At 51.5% G+C, this 19,018-nt stretch overlaps 1 protein-coding gene across 1 annotated transcript in view; it reads left to right on the top strand.

Moving 5' to 3' along the window:
* Positions 1-19,018, top strand: part of LOC123764810 (DNA-dependent protein kinase catalytic subunit) — a 746,996-nt gene that overhangs the window by 248,742 nt on the left and 479,236 nt on the right. Inside the window, exon 14 of the mRNA XM_069302649.1 lies at positions 5,280-5,450. Within this exon, the coding sequence (XP_069158750.1) occupies positions 5,280-5,450 (171 nt within the window). The remainder of the gene's footprint in view (positions 1-5,279; positions 5,451-19,018) is intronic.

Here is a 19,018-nt window from a genome sequence, read left to right on the forward strand (position 1 = left end):
AAATGGCTGCTAAAGTTCAACTCGGGAAAGTGTAAGGTGATGAAATTAGGCGAAGGGAGCAGGAGGCTGAACACAAGGTATCATCTGGGAGGTGAAATCCTGCAAGAGTCAAATAGAGAGAAAGACCTGGGGGTTGATATCACACCGAACTTGTCCCCAGAGGCCCACATCAAAAGAATATCATCAGCGGCATATGCTAGACTGGCCAACATAAGAACTGCCTTCAGAAACTTGTGTAAGGAATCTTTCAGAACCCTGTATACCACTTATGTAAGACCAATCCTGGAGTATGCAGCTCCAGCCTGGAGTTCATACCTAGTTAAACACAAGACAAAGTTAGAGAAGATTCAGCGGTATGCCACCAGGCTCGTCCTGAACTGAGAGGATTGAGCTACAAGGAAAGGCTAAAGGAGCTGAACCTCACATCCCTGGAAAACAGAAGAGTAAGGGGAGACATGATAACCACCTACAAAATTCTCAGGGGAATTGACAGGGTGGACAAAGACAAACTCTTCAGCACGGGTGGGACACGAACAAGGGGACACAGGTGGAAACTTAGTACCCAGATGAGCCACAGAGACATTAGAAAGAATTTTTTCAGTGTCAAGAGTAGTTAATAAATGGAATGCACTAGGAAGTGATGTGGTGGAGGCTGACTCCATACACAGTTTCAAATGTAGATATGATAGAGCCCAGTAGGTTCAGGAATCTGTACACCAGTTGATTGACAGTTGAGAGGCAGGACCAAAGAGCCAAAGCTCAACCCCCGCAAGCACAATTAGGTGAGTACAATTAGGTGAGGAAGAAACATCCCACTAACCAGTTGAGTGACAACTGGAGACTCGCTTTCATTCATCCAGAATGAAGCAGTATTCATAAGCAGCTCAAGTGACGGCAATGAAGAGTACAAAAGAACCCTTATTTTGGAATTCTAAATTAACCCAGAATTATTCTGAAACTGGGCTGGAATGAGCTGGGAATTCTGGCACGTGCCCAGAAAATCATGTGTGATAGTACCTGAAGAGTTAAATGCTTGGCTAAAAACTGAGGGCCTAAGGTAATCATTGAGGAAAGCGAGTGCCTAAATGTTGTAAAGATGCTGCTCACAAAGAACAATCTGAGAAACCTTTGTGGAAGAGTGAAAGCAAAATTGAAGCCTAGTCAAAGCATGGAATGGAAATTACACATTATCCTTACCTTTGAGTTCAATAGCCAATCTTGGAGCAAGACATATTGACTAAAAAAAAAAAAAACTCCAATCTGCCTGATTAGTGACAATCAGAGGCACAGTAGACCACTACCATAGCAACAACATTAGAACGAACAGCTCTTGCTTCTCGCACCCCTGATTCGTGATGCATGACATTCATGATAGGTTTGGAATTAAGTAGAGTAAATGATCACTACACCCAGTTAGGAATGTAAATCTACCAGAACCTCCTTCTGAGTAGATAAAAAATACTTGAACTGATGTATACCTGGAGTGGGTTCTGAAAGTTCTTCTTTTCCCCAAGCCCAACCTGGGACCAGGGTTGACTTGATAACTTGGTCTAAAAGGCTGTTGCTTGGAGCAGCCCGCAAGGCCAGATACTCACTACAACTCATTTGGTCCAGAACTTCTTGCAGGAATTTGCCTAACTGTTTCTTGAACATGTCCACTTTTTGTTTTTGTAATATTTTTACGGTTGCTGGGAAGATATTGTATAGCCATGGGACTCTGATGTGCATACAGTGGCACCTCGACTTACGATTGCCCTACTTACGATAATTTCGAGTTACGATGTAAATTTCATCGAAAAAAGCTACTTGACATCTGATGGTGTCGTTGACTTACGATATTTGTTGGTACACGTTCGGGTCGACCGAGCGCGTGGTTCCTGGTCATGCGGCTGACCTGCCTCAGTTTACTACAGCTGCCTGCTTAGTGACGATCACGCCTATAAGAAATTTCGCTTTTGTGGTGATTTTTTGCATTTTGAACATTAAAGTAATTATTATATATCACTCCATGAGTCCCAGGAAAGCAGTGGTAAGGTTCAACATATGAGATCCCATGTAAGGATGACCATAGAGCAGAAACAAGAGATCATTCGTAAATATGAAGATGGTGTGCTGGTTGTTGGACTGGCTAGGCAGTACAACAAATCTCAGTCAACGATATCCACCATACAGGCTAAGAAAAAGGACATTATGGGTGCTAAAGTGATGCTTCATTACAGACAAACAAAGGGGAAAAACAAATGTCTCTTGACAAATTTGTAGTGAGACAAACAAGCACTGAACCACAACCAGGTCCTAGTGGTATTCAGGCAAAACGTAGGAGAGAGAGTACCCCAGAGAAAGCATCACTGCCTGATGTGATAATGGAAGGGGACTCCCCTTCCAAACAGTAACAACTCTCCTCCCCCCCTCATCACCATCTTCCATATGCCATCAAGAGCCCTCCATAAAGGTAAGATAAACGTAGGTACTGTATTGTAGTTAGAAAAAAACATTGTATTCAGTATAAAATGTATTTGTATGTTAATATTTTGGAGGGTGAGGAACGGTTTAATTCAAATCCCTTTATTTCTTATGGGAAAAATTGCTTTGACTTACGATATTTCGACTTACAATCCGTCTCTGGGAATAGAGGAACAGATTAGCATCGTAAGTCGAGGCCCCATTGTATAGTGTTTTCCAGTTGTGCCTGTGGTACCATCAATAAAAAATCTTGCTGCTAAATGCCACTTGCTTAGAGCAACTTAGCCAGACCATGAATGCTGGAACCCCCACACCTAAATGATTACGAATCTAGGCACCATTACACACACAAATCACAATTGCTTGATGCATCAAATGAACAAATCCACAAGGGCCGTGATGCGGATTTGAACCTGCGTCCGAGAGCACCCCAGATGCTGCCTTAATCGACTGAGCTACAACATGGTCAAAAGGAGTTGAAACCGAAGTTCTACTGAACTTATTGGAGCCTACAGCCTCTCCGAGGCACAAACCAGGGTTTTACACAACTCCCCCATGCACTCGGAACTTCGGTTTCAACTTTTGACCATGTCGTAGCTCAGTCGATTAAAGCAGCGTCTGGGATGCTCTCAGACGCAGGTTCGAATCCTCGTCACGGCCCTTGTGGATTTGTTCATTTGATGCATCACGCAATTGGGATTTCTGTGTGTAATGAAGTAAGAGCGAAAAGGGAGAACAGCCTATTGACATAGCTCGAGTGCATGGGGGGAGTTGTGTAAAACCCTGGTTTGTGCCTCGGAGAGGCTGCAGGATCCAGTAAGTTCAGTAGAACTTCGGTTTCAACTCCTTTTGACCATGTCGTAGCTCAGTCGATTAAGGCAGCGTCTGGGATGCTCTCGGACGCAGGTTCGAATCCTCATCACGGGCCTTGTGGATTTGTTCATCTATGCATCATAATATCACTAAAAGACCTTAAATTTTCACTTCTGGCAACGAAGTTCCAAGGCACGACCCGAGATGGGCAAGGACTTAATGAGTTCAATCTCATGAGGAATTATCAGATAATATAAGATAACTTTTTCACAGACAATCTTTAACAGGCCAGCCAGGGATGATAATCCTGAAACCATATTTTAGCACCTTTCCTGGCTCGGCGGGTCACCCGCAGCGCACCGCAAGGTAGGCTGCGTGTTGCCCCATGAGCGTACAACCACACTCCAATGTTTATACTCTTCTCAGTTTTATCACCTCAATTTGCATGCTTCGTTGTTTATTTTGGTATCAAATTGTTCGCAAAAGAATGTTCTAAAGTTATTTATGCATACAAGGTCAAATTGAACAAAAACATTACCAATACCATATGATAAAGTACATCGTCACGTGGTCACCCACAGGGATGTCGTGATGCCACGTCGGGTTTACAGAGAGTGGGAAGACATTGGCGCACATTTTAAAACAATTCCCTTGATAATGAAACAATAAAAGGAGTTTTTACAAATATTTTAATATTTTAATTGTTGACTGCGTTGAAGTCATGTCACTACCTGTATTGTTTTAACAACTGCGAGAATGTCATCACGATGCGTAAGTGTTAAGTTGGCTGGAAAAAAAAAGGCGACTGGCAAATTTCATGCTAATAGTATAGAAACCCAACACTGTACCATAAAAGACAGTGTACACAAAACAGTTATTTAGCAAATAGAAATTGTCTTTAGAGATGCTGGTGTGAGGTACGGCAACAGGCAAAAGAGAAAGGCCAAGCAGTGTTGGACTACTGGTTGACTAACACTGCAGTCTGGTGGCATCAGGGGTAAGCAGTGAAGAAGTGTTTTGGTTATTTAGGTTAGTTTTGAGTTTAATTTGGTATTCTAAACATTTCTCAAGTGTTTGCCACTCTCTATTGACAGTTTTCCTCGAAGTGTGATCATATGCTCTCAGCTGCCCAGCTTCTGCTGAAGGAATAGGATCTTGGTCTCCTGCTCCCACTAGTTTGAGATTATCTTAGATACCTGGTGAAATGATATTGATCCTGGGGTACCAGTGCATATGCTGTGGGGAGCCACTGAGAGGGAGCACTCCAGAAATGAAATGTTAATCATGCCAGAAACTGTAAAATAACAATCTGAATTCCCCTCCTGGACGTGATCAGATATATTTAGTGTATCAGGACTGTGCAGCGTGTTTCTTGTGTACATGCCACTCACTTGACATAATTATAAGTCTTAGGGAGTAGCTAATAGAGCAACTTGTCCTCTTACAAAAAACGTCAAATTTCGATTGTATGCGTTACATGAGGGCAAAACTTGTTGTACAGTACTTGAAAATGGAAGTGGCTTGCAAAAGTAACCTACTGTCCCATTTCTTGTTTTGGGTCCTCTGGTAGGTTAAGAGAGGGCACTTTAATTTGACCATTTTCTTGACGCTGGGAAACCTTCGGAGGACAGGCTGAAAAGAGACCTTAGGATGCACATCAAACAGTGAATTAATATACACTGCATAATGCACAATGTTGTGGCATTTTAGAAGATGACCAGGTTATTCAGCTTCTTTGGGGGAGGGAAGTGTATTTTTAATATTGTCAATATTACTTTATTTACAGTAAAATATCTGCATGTATATATATACATGTGTGGTATATAATTTGCCAACAATTTACCACTGTCGGCAATATCGAACAATCGTATATACTTAGCAAGACGTAGCTCCATTCATTCATTAAATAGTGCACAGTGTAATAACTGGCATGGTTTTGAGTACTGTATATTATAATTGCATGTTTTAACACAGTTGCAAAATATTTTAATGTAATCCATCAGGATCCTACAGTGGAGACTGTTATTCACCTCCTAACAAGTTACATCAGGGAGTTGCTTCAGCGTTGTCGTCAGTACAGGGATCAACTTCTGGCATCCTGCTTGACCCTCGTCCTAAAACTGCCTCTCTGCATTGTCCGAGACATTTTCCCGCAGCTGGTGGTTGCATTACAGGTTGGTGTACTTTGTGTATGTGAAATGAATTTGAGTTTTAGCACTAAACTTTTTCATTAATATAAAATGAATAGAACTAGTCTTATTACAGAGCACCACTTGGTTTCCGAACTTTAGTTATCTGAACCTTCCAGTTTCCCAATTGGGGTTGGGGAGTCATGCTGGTAGGAAGGGGTCCGCCAAGCGGCGCGCCGGGCTGTGGTGGTGGGTGGGAGATGGTCCAGTTTTCCCACTGTGACTTCACAGATTCACAGCCTATTATTCCTATTACTGTATTTTGAATTGTCATGAGGCTGGAATGTTCTTACTGTGCTTCTGTTTTACATATCTGCACAATCAAGAAACATCTGTGCACCATGTCGGCTCCAAATGCATGCATTGTGTCAGTGATGGCTGACCAGTGGGTGGGGAAGCTTAGGTGGGAGGCATTATGAGAGAGGGAGGGAGAATTAGTGAGAAAGGGAGGGAGGGGGAGATAGGGAGAGATGCTAGGAGGTAGGCAGGAAGAGAGGGAAGTAGTGAGGGAAGATGGGAGAATTAGGGAGGGAGGGAAAGGCAGGCAGACAGGAAGGCAGGCTGGGAAGGAGGCAGGCTGGCAGGCAGGCTGGCAGGCAGGCTGGGAAGGAGGCAGACTGGCAGGCAGGCTGGGAAGGAGGCAGGCTGGGAAGGAGGCAGGCTGGCAGGCAGGCTGGGAAGGAGGCAGGCTGGCAGGCAGGCTGGGAAGGAGGCAGGCTGGCAGGCAGGCTGGGAAGGAGGCAGGCTGGCAGGCAGGCTGGGAAGGAGGCAGGCTGGCAGGCAGGCTGGGAAGGAGGCAGGCTGGCAGGCAGGCTGGCAGGCAGGCAGGCAGGCAGGCAGGCAGGCAGGCAGGCAGGCAGGCAGGCAGGCAGGCAGGCAGGCTGGTAGGCAGGCAGGCAGGCAGACAGGTAGGCTGGTAGGCAGGCAGGCTGGCAGGCTGGGAAGGAGGCAGACAGGCAGGCTGGCAGACAGGCAGGCAGGCAGGCTGGCAGACAGGTAGGCAGGCAGGCTGGCAGGCAGGCTGGCAGGCAGGCTGGCAGGTTGGCAGGCAGGCAGGCAGGCAGGCAGGCAGGCTGGCTGGCTGGCTGGCAGGCAGGCTGGCAGGCTGGGAAGGAGGCAGGTTGGCAGGCAGGCTGGCAGGCTGGGAAGGAGGCAGGTTGGCAGGCAGGCTGGCAGGCAGGCTGGCAGGCAGGCTAGCAGGCTGGGAAGGAGGCAGGTTGGCAGGCAGGCAGGCAGGCAGGCAGGAAGGGATGGATGGGTATTGAGGTGAGCCACGTGACCTTTGAGAGTGTGTGTATGCGGGTGGAAGTGTGTCGGTGGTGGGGGAGGGACTGGCTGGCTCGGGTAAGCCTAACCACCCTCAACCCGTTAGCCAGATTTGTTTCTTAAATGTGCATCATATATATTTTTGGTTACGGGTTTTGCTCAGTAATATTATTAGGATAATAAAAAGTTATAAAAATACTTATTTCATGAATGCTTTATTGTATTAGATGGGGAGGGCAGCAGCAGTGAGGGTGTTCTCACATAGTTATACTCATCTAATTGTTGACCAGACCACACACTAGAAATTGAAGGGACGACGACGTTTCGGTCCGTCCTGGACCATTCTCAAGTTGATTGTGATGAGGAGGTAGGGACAGGCAATAAATAGGCAAGAGAGAGCTGAGGAGGAAAGTCAGGTGTAGGGGATAGTAGTAATGAGAACTGCAGCAGGCCTATTGGCCCATACGAGGCAGCTCCTATTATAACCACCGAAGGAGATAGTAATAGGATTAAGATGATGATAGCAAGGGAGCGTAGGAGAAGACAATGAACAGAAAAAGGGAGAAGAGAGAAAGAAAAGGAAAGAGAAAGAAAGAAATGGAAGGGGGAAAGCTTATGTTAAGTCACGTTTGTTAGAAAGATTAGAGCATTTGAGTATATACTGTGACAGGGAAGAGTCCACAGCAACAAAGCCAGGACTCAAGTTCATGTTGGGTACATTGTGTATAAGAGCCAATTCTACAAGACGGCGTCTGTGTAGAGTAGCGGCAGGAAAGATTATTTTGGAGGAAGACCAATCAATGGGATGATTAGAATCCCTCACATGGCAGAAGAGAGCATTGTTAGTGTCTGCAGACATAACACTTCTCTTGTGTTCTTTAAGTCTGTCATTCAGTGTACGGCCAGTTTCGCCAAAGTATTGGAGAGGACAAGATGAACAGGAAATAGAGTAGACACCAGCAGCATTAGAAGCAGGAGGAGCAGTGTGAACTAGATTGCTACGAAGTGTGTTAGTTTGTCGAAAGGCGAGTTTAATGTCAAGAGGACGAAAGGTATTGGTAAAAGTTTTGAGTTCAGATATGAAGGGAAGGCAGAGTACAGTGCTACTAGTGTTGGAAGCAGGTTTAGGATGAAAGAAATTTCGTTTAGCTTGAGAGTGGGCACAGTTGATGAAATCTAATTGTCATCTAATTGTCTCATCTAATTGAGACAATTACAAGATTGATAAATAATGACAAGATTAATAAATAATCTCATCTAATTGTCCTTGCAGGGTTGAGCTTTGGCTCTTTGGTCCTGTCACTCCTGAGGGAGAAGTGGATCAGGACTTCTCTAATTGGCGAGTGCAAACAAAATACTGTCGCATTCATGCTATGAACCTGTCGATTTTTTCCCTTAGATTTGTCTCTCTCCATTTTCCTCCATTTCTCATTTACAAACTTACACGATAACCGACGGGTCTCGTCCCCAAGGGTTTTGAAAACCAAGTGGTGCTCTGTTATATCCTAAGTTCTTTAGAAATTCAACTTTGATGTATAGTTAAGTATGTATCTATACTGTAGAGTTTGTCTGGCTGGTGCTCATGACTATAATTATGCTGTTGTCTTATGTGCTCCTTATCATCAATCCTTCAATATTCTTTGTATTTTGCTTCTGGTAATAACTCTAATTTTAGAGGTATTGTACCAGAAAAATATAGCTGAACCTTGATAGAATGACTTTGTGGAATTGGACCCATTATATCAAGGCTTGTGCCATTTTCAGTATGTCAACAGATTTTAATTTTAGGCATATAGCACACATGTGTACTACAGAGCACCACTTGGTTTCCGAACTTTAGTTATCCGAAACTTCCAGTTTCCCGATTGGGGTTGGGGAGTTGTTCGGGTAGGAAGGGGTCCGCCAAGCGTCACGCCGGCCTGTGGTGGTGGGTGGGAGATGGTCCAGTTTGCCCACTGTAACTTAACAGATTCTTGGCCTATTATTCCTAGTATTTTGAATTGTCATAAGGCTGGAATATTCATTCTGTGCTTTTGTTTTACTTATCTGCACAATCAAGAAACATATGTGCACCATGTCGGCTCCAAATGCACGCACTGCGTCAGTGATGGCTGACTGGTGGGTGAATGGATGGGAGAGCTTAGGTGGGAGGCAGTATGAGAGGGGGAGAATCAGTGAGAGAGGGGGAGAATTAGTGAGAAAGGGAGGGAGAGATGCTAGGAGGGAGGCAGGAAGAGAGGGAAGTAGTGAGAATTAGGGAGGGAGAGAAAGGCAGGCTGGCTGGCTGGCTGGCTGGCTGGCTGGCTGGCTGGGCCCCGGGCCGACCAGACCAGACCAGACCAGACCAGACCAGACCAGACAGACAGACAGACAGACAGACAGACCGGGCTGGCTGGCTTGGATGGGAGGCAGGCTGGATGGCAGGCAGAGTGGGAGGCAGGCTGGATGGCAGGCAGAGAGGGAGGCAGGCTGGATGGCAAGTAGGGAGGCAGGGATAGTCATGTGGTTGAACCGTATAACCTTTAAGAGAGAGTATGGGATGTAGGGGGGGGGGGTTGTCAGTGGTGGGGGTGGTTGGGGAGAGACCGGCTCCATTCGCATCCGAGCGGGTTTTTATATACGTACTATATAGATGTCACATCTGTGATGGGAAAAAAAAAACTTGTTTTTTTTTCTGGGGGAAGCCCCTTCGGCTCCCCAGAGCTTACTAGGCTGATATGCTAATGTCAGACTTTGGCATCAGTCATGTGTATGTAATTCTATAAGCCTACCGGGGACCACGAGCCAGAACCTGGCCCCCTCAGAAGAGGCAAGGGGAGCAATGACCCATAGAAACCCGCGTGTGGTTGGAAGCATTCTAAGTCTGCCATCGACCGGGTCAGGCACCCAGAAAGGTAAGCATACCAAAACAAACCCCTATTCTGGTGAAAATGTTGCTACCAAAAGTCGAACAAGTGAATAAAACTCCCCTAAACGAAACAAGGAAACGATCATGACATCACACGTCGTCGCACCGCTGTCTGCGCAGCTCCCACCTCAGCGGGAGGGGGAAGGGGGGCCCCAGACCCCACACGCTGGCTATCCACCCTTTAGTTCTTAGGCTGATGATAGAGGCTACGGTTGTGTGCTCTGGCTCCAGACATAGTTTCAGCACTGTCCTTTGATTATGGTGGCTGTCTTCTAGGGGTGCGAGAGCCAGGAGTTTTTCTCCGGTACTTGGGCTGCATGCCCTTAGGGTTCCCTTCCCTAGGTGTCCTGTAAGTACTGCCCTTGGGGCTTGGGGTTACATTCCACAAGTTCCTTGGGTCCTGTCTCTGCTGGCCTACTGCTCGGTTTTTTGCCTGCCCTTTGTGTACTTGGGTGTTTTGTCTCCCTTGTTTACCTTAGGGTAAGAGGCAGTTTGCACTAGTTCGAGGTGTGGGGCGCTGCGTAGCTTGTTTTCACTGAGTAGCGGCCGACTATGTTCCTCTAGGGTACGCTGTCCTCTTGCGGGGTTTTCTATTTCTTTTTGCCTTGTGGGGGGGATCTGCCCTGCTTTTTGGCCACTTGTGCTTGACCTATTACAGTTCTTCTCTGGTAGTACCCCCTACTAGGTCCCCGTGAGTGTACACATCCCTGGGGTGCAGCTTTTAGTGAGTTTGCTTGGTAGTTTTGGGCGCCGGTTGGCAGTACCCTGCCGGGGGTTACCTGGGCGTGAGTCTCATTAAGTGCTCAGGGCCCTGGGAAACCCCTGGGGGCGTGTGGGTCCAATGGATGTGTCTCCAGGGTCCCCTTCCCCTCGCTTCGTGCGAGTTCGAGGGTTGTTCGGTCCCCTTGTCTCAGGTTGACCCTCACTGTCTTTGCCTTCGTCATGCTGCCTGTTAGGTCGGTGACACTTTCGACCCTGAGTCCGGTGAGTTCTGCTGCTTGCTAGTGACTCAATTTACCCAGTCAAGTGATGATCTTATGAGGGTACAGGCAGCGCAGGCATTGCATGCGCATTTTAGGTTGTTGCAATACACTTAGTTGGTTGCTCACCCGGATTCCCTGCAGCTGCCCCGTTTTCCTTATAGGGACCCGGACTTGGGGGTGGGGGTCGCTTTGACCATGGTTTAGTCTCCCCCCGTCCCTTGTCCTTCCCCTCCTGTGGTTCGTTCTGGTAACCTCCCCCAGCTTCTGGCCCTGAAGCGTCTGAGGGTTTCAGAGCCGGAGCAGGGTTTAGATGGTCTTGAGGCTTGGGGTGTCTCGGGGGGATGCCCCTTCCGGTGTGGCGACAGAGGCATTTGAGTCTAGAGTCCCTGCCGAAGCCACCGGGTCTGACCAGTGGGCCCTCTTCCGTTCGGCTTACACGGACGGCTGTGCCGGCCATGTCTTTTGAGGCCGGTGCTGTGGGAGATGACTCGACCCCGGGTCCTGCGGAGGAGGATCCCAGGACAGGGAAGGGGATGACTTGGGGGCCTTAGGCCTGACTGGACCATGCCTGGATTTTTCTGCCCTTTGACCAGGGCTTGTTGTTACAAGAAGTGGGGTTCTCTTTTTCTCCCTCCTCTGCGTACGAATTGGATTTGGTGTCTTCCCCTCCCCGGGTTCAGTTCCGTGTCCCCCCGGGTGCGTCAGTTCTGTGTCCCCCCCGGGTGCGTCAGTTCTGTCCTTCCGGAGGTTTTTGGCTTCTCGCATCCAATCTTCTACGGTGCGGGCAGCCCTTGCGACTTACCTCCTGCGTGACCCGGATTATGCCTCGGTGATGGATCCATCATCGTTCAGGTTTGGGAATTCGTTCCCTTTCTGGGTCCGTTACGAGGTTCCGGAGTCATCCTGGCTGGCGGACTGCCCTGCCCTGTCCTGCCCTGTCCTTGCGTTGGAGGCGTGGCAGTCATTCTGCCATACCCTCATGCTTTAGTGGCATGAGGCTGCGACAGTGGTTCAGGTTTTCCTAGGGGGCAACCTGGAGCACCTCATTGAGTGCTTGTTTGCCCCTGCCCTTCCCCGGGATGTGGGCGTGATGCAGCTCCATGTGCAGGTTCCCTCCCTCTCGACTGCGCAGGTTGCTGAGGACATGGGCACACGTGGCCTTTTGGCTTCGGCCTTGCATTTCTTTTCCCTCCTGGAGCTGTCTTCGGACTGGCTTGAGGAGGATGTAGGGGCACTCGGGGCCGTCCCTGGGTCCGGTAACTTTGGCTCGGCAACCCACTCGTCGGCTGCCTTGCTGAAGCTGTTTGCGGCAATCCTGCGGGATGCGGTCTCCCTGTTCTATGCTTCCCGACTTGCATGTTGGCAGGCAGTGCTTGCCTTCTCCCTGGAATCGGCCTGGACCCTGGCTCTTAGGATGTCTGACCCTTTTTGTCCTCTATTTTTTGAAGATTCTGCCATGGCGCAGTATATTTAGGCTGCTTTGGCTACTTGTCGGACTATGTCTGACTTGTTGGTTCTCTGGGGGTCCCAGGCGGCTTCCCTGAAGGATCGTGCCAGGGTTCATGGTTCCTCTCGTCGTTGTAGGCCACGGGTGCCCGGTTCGGGTTCTGCACCGCCTTCGTTCCTGTCTTTGTCTGGTCGGCGCGGTGGTCGAGTTGTGCGAGGTTCTGGGTCTCGTAAGGGGTGCTAGCCCTTTCGCGGTTTGCCCCATTGACGGGGCGATGGGGGGGAGGCTTGCGCTGTTCGCTCACGCTTGGCCCCACGATTTGTGGGCATTTTGGGTCATTTCTTTCGGCCTGTGGTGGCATTGGGTGACTCCTCCTCTTTCGGGGGGCCTGGAGCTGACGGGGCAGGTCTCTTTCCCTGCGGTCTGTCGAGTCATCTGGAGTGGGTTCGCTTGGGCGTGGTCGAAACGACGACGTCCCTCAGATGGGTTTCCCGTCTGTTCCCAGTACCGAAACTGGACTGTGCGGACCTGCGTTCATTCTGGACTCGTCCCGTCTGAACCCCTGGGTTCATTGCCCCTCCTTTTGGATGACTACACTATCCCAGGTTCGACTCCTGTTGGAGCCGGGTGCTTGGATGGTGTCTCTGGACCTCTGGGATGCTTATTGGCACGACCCTATTCATCCGGGGTTCAGGGACTGCCTCGCGTTTGTTGTGGGGCGTCAAGGTTACCGCGTTCGTTGTTTCCCGTTTGGGTTGAACCTGGCACCTCGTGTGTTCACACGCCTAATATGGGTCGTTGTGGCCCGTCTGCGTCTTTTAGGCGTTTGGGTGTTGGCCTACTTCGACGACTGGCTGGTTTGGGCTCCCAGCTGGTCCAGTTTTCTGCTAGCCAGGGATTAGGTTCTTTCTCAGCTCGCCGGGTTTGGGTTTTTGGTGAACTGGAGGAAGTCTCGTTTGGTTATCTCCCAGGTTTGGGCATGGCTGGGCCTTGTGTAGGACTCTCGGACCGCTTCCTTGGCTCTCCCTCCGGAGTCTCTCCTGCATCTGCGGTTCCGCTTGCGTCTGTTTCTGGAGGGCTCCTGGATCACCCGGTGGTTGCGTTGAGGGTCTGTGCGGGAGCCTGAACTTCGCGATGAAATTCTACCCACTGTGTCGGGTTTGGCTTCATCGGCGGTTCTGGTTCCTTTGGGGACGTCCCTTCCGCCTCTCTCGCAATCACAGGGGTCAGACCCCGGGGGCTTTGCGTTGGTGAAGCCCCAAGGGCAGTACTTACCGGGCACTTAGGGAAGGGAACCCTAGGCACATGCAGCATGAGTGCTGAAGAATTACTTCTGGCTCACGTACCACCGAAAAGACAGCCACCACAACCAAGGCACAGAGCTGAACCATGCCTGGAGCCAGAGCAAATGACCTCTGGCTATAGCATTAGCCTCAGAACTGAGGTGTGGATTGCTGGTGTGTGGGTCTGGGGCTCCCCTCTTTCCTTCCAGGGGAGGGTGGGGGTGGGGGTTGATTTGCGCAGACAGCGGCGCTGGGACGTGTAATGTCATGCTCATTTGCTCGTTTCTGTTTGGGAAGTTCTGTCCACTAGTTCGGCTTTTGGTAGCAATTTCTGGGGGGGGAGCCCCGTCAGCTCCCCGGAGCTTTACCGGCTGATATGCTAATGTCAGACTTTGGCATCAGTCATGTGTATGGAGTTCTAGGGCCTACCGGAGACCACGGCCAGAACCTGGCCCCCTCAGAGAGGCAAGGGAAGCAATGGCCTATAGAAACCCCCGTGTGGTTGGAAGCATTCTATGTCAGCCATCGACCGGGTCAAGCATCCAGAAAGGTAAGCATTCCAAAACAAACCCCTATTCTGGTGAAAATTGCTACCTAAAGCCGAACTAGTGGATAGAACTCTTCAACAGAAAACAAGGAAACTAGTATGACGTCATACGTCACCGCGCCGCTGTCTGCGCAGCTCCCCCCTCCCCGGGAGGGGGAAGGGGGAGCCCCAGACCTCCCACGCCGGCTATCCACCCATCAGTTCTTCGGCTGATGCTATAGGCAACGGTTATGTGCTCCGGCTCCAGTGGTTGTTTCAGCACTGTACCTAGAGTGTGGTGTCTGTTTTCTAGGTGGTGCGTGAGCCGGGAGTGATTCTCCAGTACTCGGGCTGCATGCGCCTAGGGTTCCCTTCCCTAGGTGCCCTGTAAGTACTGCCCTTGGGGATTGGGGCCACTTTCCACAAGTTCCTTGGGTCCTGCCCCTGCTTGGCCATTTACTGCTTGGTTTTCGGCCGCTCTTTGTGTGCTCGGGTGTTCTGTCTCCCTTGTTCGCCTTAGAGTAAGGGGCAGTTTTTGCACTGGTGGGGCTCAGGGTACTGTGCAGCTTGTCTTTACGAATCATAGCAGCCAGCTCTGTTCCGCTTGGGTACGCTGTCCTCTTGCGGGGTTTTCTTTTTCTTTTTGTTTATCTACCTGGTGGGGGGGGTTTATCTACCTGCCTTCGTTCTTGTCCCTTGCGTCCCTTGTGTTCTGAGTATTTTCTGGTGGTACCCCCTGCTAGGTCCCCGTGAGTGTACACGTCCCGGGGGTTCAGCTCTTAGAAAGTTGTTTGGTAGCTTTGGGTGCCAGTTAGCAGTACCCTGCCTGGGATTACCTGAGCGCGAGTCCTCTTATAGTAAACGCTCGGGACCCTGGGAAACCCCTGGGGGCGCGCGGGTCCGATGGATGTGACCCCAGAGTTTCCCCCTCGCTTCCAGCGAGTTTGAGGGTTGCTCTCACCCTTTGTCTCTGGGTGACTCTCTGTTTTGCCTCCGTCTGCTGCCTGTGGGGTCGGTGACACCTTCGACCCGGAGTCCTGCGAGTTTGGTTGCTCGTTGTGGCTTGGTTACCCAGTTGTGCTAACGAAGCGGGTGCGGGCAGCAGGGGCGTTGCGCTTGAGCCTTGGTGGTGGCAACGTTCTCGTGGTTTCCTCCCCGGGAGCCCCGGGGCTGCCGCGTTGTAGTTCGTTTTGGGACTTGGGGGTGTTGGTTGCTTTGGTTCCATCTACGCCCCCTTGTCTTTCCCCTGGATCACCCTTCCTGCCTGCATCCGGTTCCTTACCGTCTGTAGGTTCGGGGCGGGGTTTTTGGTGGTGTTGAGACTCGGGCAGTCTCGGGGAATTCACCTTCCGGGGTAGTGACGGGGGCATTTGAGCCTGTTCCTCCAGCCGTGTTGTATGAGTCTGCCAGTGGGCTCCCTTCCTTAGTGTTTTCACGGCTGCCCCGGTTTTCTGGTACGGCCCGGGCCTTGGGGGAACGGCTCGGCCCCGGGGCCTGTCGTGTAGGTTCCCGGGGCTAGGGAGGGGCTGACTTGGGGGGCCTTGGCCCCATTGGACCCTGTGGGGGTTTTTATCCCCCTCTAGGCGGGGCTTGTGGTTACGAGGAGTGGGATCTTTCCTCCCCACTCGCCGTACGTGCTGTTGGGCGTTGGCCCCTCCCCGGGCTCGGTTCCTTGGCCTTTGAGTCGGTTGGTTCCTTCCTGTGGGTGGATGTTTCCTCCCACCCCTTTTTGGGACAGTGTTTTCGTCATGTTTCCTCGTTCGATGGGGTTCTGCGTGACTTCTGATCTCGGGTGCGCCTGCGCCTTCGTGTGCCTTCGGGACTATTGTTGGCTTCTGTGTTCTCGAGGGTACGGGAAGGCTTTCGCTACTTCCCGCATTATTGGAACGTCTGTCGGCTCCTCTTCCTTGTCGCCCTGTTGGGCTACTTGTCGCCCTGTGGGGCTGCTTGTCGCCCTGTTGGGCTGCTTGTCGCCCTGTTGGGCTGCTTGTCGCCCTGTTGGGCTGCTTGTCGCCCTGTTGGGCTGCTTGTCGCCCTGTTGGGCTGCTTGTCGCCCTGTTGGGCTGCTTGTCGCCCGGTTGGGCTGCTTGTCGCCCGGTTGGGCTGCTTGTCGCCCGGTTGGGCTGCTTGTCGCCCGGTTGGGCTGCTTGTCGCCCGGTTGGGCTGCTTGTCGCCCCGTTGGGCTTCTTTTTTGGCTCTTTGCTTCTTTGGCCGGTTTTATTGCTCCTGCTTCCCTATTTTGGCTACTTTTCTCGTGCAGTAGTCCTGGCTGGCGCCTTCCCACAGAGAGGGTGTGCGGTTCGGCCAGCGTGTTATGCGCATGCGGTGTGGAGTTTTTTTTGGTCTGGGCGGTGTTTCAGTGCTGGTGTTTTGCGCCCTTTTTGCTACAGTGCTTCGCCTCTCGTTCTTCTCCCTGGCTGCGGTATGTGCCCCTTCGCGCCGGGGGTGTCATGGTTCCCAGTTGTGGGGAGGACACCGCGGTTTTCCCTGTGTCATGGGTGGGGACCGCCTCCTTCGCCTCTCCCTGCTCTCCTGCAGGGTCCGGCTCTGGCGTCTTCACCTGGCGGTGCTCCCTGGTTCTTCTGGGCACGGTTGAGTCGTGTCAAGTTCGTGCCACCGTTCGCCAGGTGAGTTTCTGCGGTCTGGCGTCTTTTGGCCGGGCGCTGGATGCGGAGTTGTTTATATACCTGTCTTTATTCAGGTATCTTTTTGTACGACTGAGACCGTTCGCACACCAGTGACTGTCCCTTTTTCAACCCTTCCTGTCCCCCTCATGTGCATGTCCAACCCATGCTGGAGTCATTCAGGGGACCCTCCTTTTTTAATGTTGTGAGGTGTGGGGGTTGTAGGGTTGGTTCTGTACTCACCTGGTAAGGCTCCTGGCTGTGCTTGCAGGGTTTGAGCTCTGGCTCTTGGGTCCAGCCTATCTGGTAGAACTTGCGGGATAGTACCAGTGGAGTGCAGTGGTGCTATTGGCACATTTGGGGAACACTGTATTACCATCAGAGGTCTGTGCTTGATACACGACCTACTTGCAAGCATAAGCCTTCTTGCTGGTTCGTCCGTGGACTTCCTGGGCGCACTAGCCTGTTTTCGTATGGCAGTTCCGGCCCGTCCTGGTTGTGGGGGTATGTGGGCCGGTGGACTGCTCCTAGCAGCTGCCTGGTGGGCCACCCTCTGGCCGGTCTAGCCTGGCCTTGGGCCGGGCTTGAGGTGTGAAAGAGCTCCCAGTACCTCATCCAGCAGGTATCGAGCGGGGTTTTCTCCGCCGTCGGTCGCCTGGTGCAGGTTTCTGGGCCTGCGGGGTTTTGTCGTGTCTCCGTTGGCCCTGTCTGGGGTCTGCCTGCTCCGTTCTCTGCCTTTGCAGAAGGGAGCTGCTATTTACATGTTGCATGTTGCAGTGGTGCCTGTTACTGCTGCTGCACGTGTGCATTGGTACTGTGTTTCACGGTGGCGTGTCCTTGTTCCTGTGTCCGGTTGTGGAGTGGCACTTTGCTGCCGTTTTGTGCCTGGGGATTGTGTGGGGGTTTTTCTGTCCCTGCCTGATTGTCCACCCTTGGTTGTTATCCTGGGGTTTTTGTGCTTCTGCTCTTTCTTCCTGCCTCCTCTGCAGCAGGGGTGTTCTGCGTGTGTTCTTAGGCGTTTGTCAGCCTGTGTCCTGTGATGTGCTTCCTTGTCTCGGTCTATTGCAGTTGTTCATACCCCTTGGTTCGGGTACTGTTCTGGTGGTGACCCTTCCGCCTTCTTTGGTTTCCTAGCTTGCCCTGCTGGTTGTTTTTTTTTGGGGGGTCTTGCGATGTCTCGCGTCGGACCCGTCGTTTCTGAACTCCTGGCGGGCTTGCATGCTTTGGGGAGTTTTTCTGTTCGGCAGACGTTCCATCTCCTTGTGCCGCCTGGGTTTCGGTGGTCGCGCCCGAGATCTTCCCGCGGCTCCGCCTTTTCCTGGGCTCGAAGGGGCTTTGTTGTGGCTGCTTATGTTCTGCCTCGCTGTCTCGCCTCTGGTTGGTGGTCGGGTTTTTTCGTGGTAGGTGTCCCACCTGCGTGCTTCTCTTGGCGGCAGTATGGGGTATTTTGGCGGTCCTTCCTTTTCCTGTCCATTCTTAGGTGGTTACTCTTGTTAGCTTGGTTTACTCTCGGCTTGGTTTTCTGGTGGGGGTTGGGGGCCGTCGTCTTACCACATACTGTCGCCTCTTTTCGTGCGGCGCGGGCGGAGCCGCTTCAGCTTGGTTTCGGTCTTGGTGTTGCTTCTGCACCGTTAGTCAGCTGTCTTGTGCGTCGTTTCACCTCCGGCCTGTTCGTGCGCTGCTTACACCATCCTGGTCTCTGGCCAGCGTGCTCTGTTTTTTCCTCGGTTGGTAGTGCCCCTTCGGTTCCGGTGTGTTTTTTCGTCGGCTCTTTCCTTTTGGCCTTTGCCTCTGGGGGTTGAGTCGCTGAGTTTTCTTGCTCCTTCGGTTTTAGCATTTTGATTGTTCGGTGGCAGCAGTCTCCATCTTTTCTGGCGCGGGGTGGGGCTGCTGCGTTCTGGAGGGGTCCAGGGTTTGTTGGTGCTTCGTTGGTCGGGCCGGGGGTGTGTCATTTTTTGTGTTCAGTGGCGGCCCTCCGCTGTTGTTTGCGTGCCACGGTGTTTGGGTCCGGAGCGCGTTTTGCGTTGATCCGGTTCTGTTCTTCCCGGTTCGTGGGTGATACTGTCCCGGGTGGTCAGCCGTGTTCTTGCGGCTAAGCTGCCTATGTTCTTCCTTCATGCCTGTGTTCTTCCCTCATGCCTGTGGCGTTCGTGGTTTCGCTGCTCTCGCTGCCGTCTGGGCGACGTGGCCTTGCGGTCTTTCGGGCATGGATTTTTGGTGTTCGTGCAGGGGCCTTGCTGCTCGTTGTTCTCGTGTTGTTCCCGGGACTTTTCGGGGCTGTGGCACCTTGGGTTGGCGTTTGCTGCCGGTTGTCTCGCCTTCTTGGGGGGTGCGTGGTGTCCGCCTCCCGGTTCTTTCCCTTTGACCTTCCTCTGTGGGTAGTTAGCTCCGGGGAGCCGACGGGGCTCCCCCCAGAATACCAGCGTTGAATGTAATGAAACGCCATTTTCTGGGTGAAACCCGGAGGCTCCCCGGCAACCCTCCCTCCCTCCCTCCGGTCGGCGGTTTTTCGTGTG

The sequence above is a fragment of the Procambarus clarkii genome, chromosome 48, assembly GCF_040958095.1.
Source record: "Procambarus clarkii isolate CNS0578487 chromosome 48, FALCON_Pclarkii_2.0, whole genome shotgun sequence".
NCBI lineage: Eukaryota > Metazoa > Arthropoda > Malacostraca > Decapoda > Cambaridae > Procambarus > Procambarus clarkii.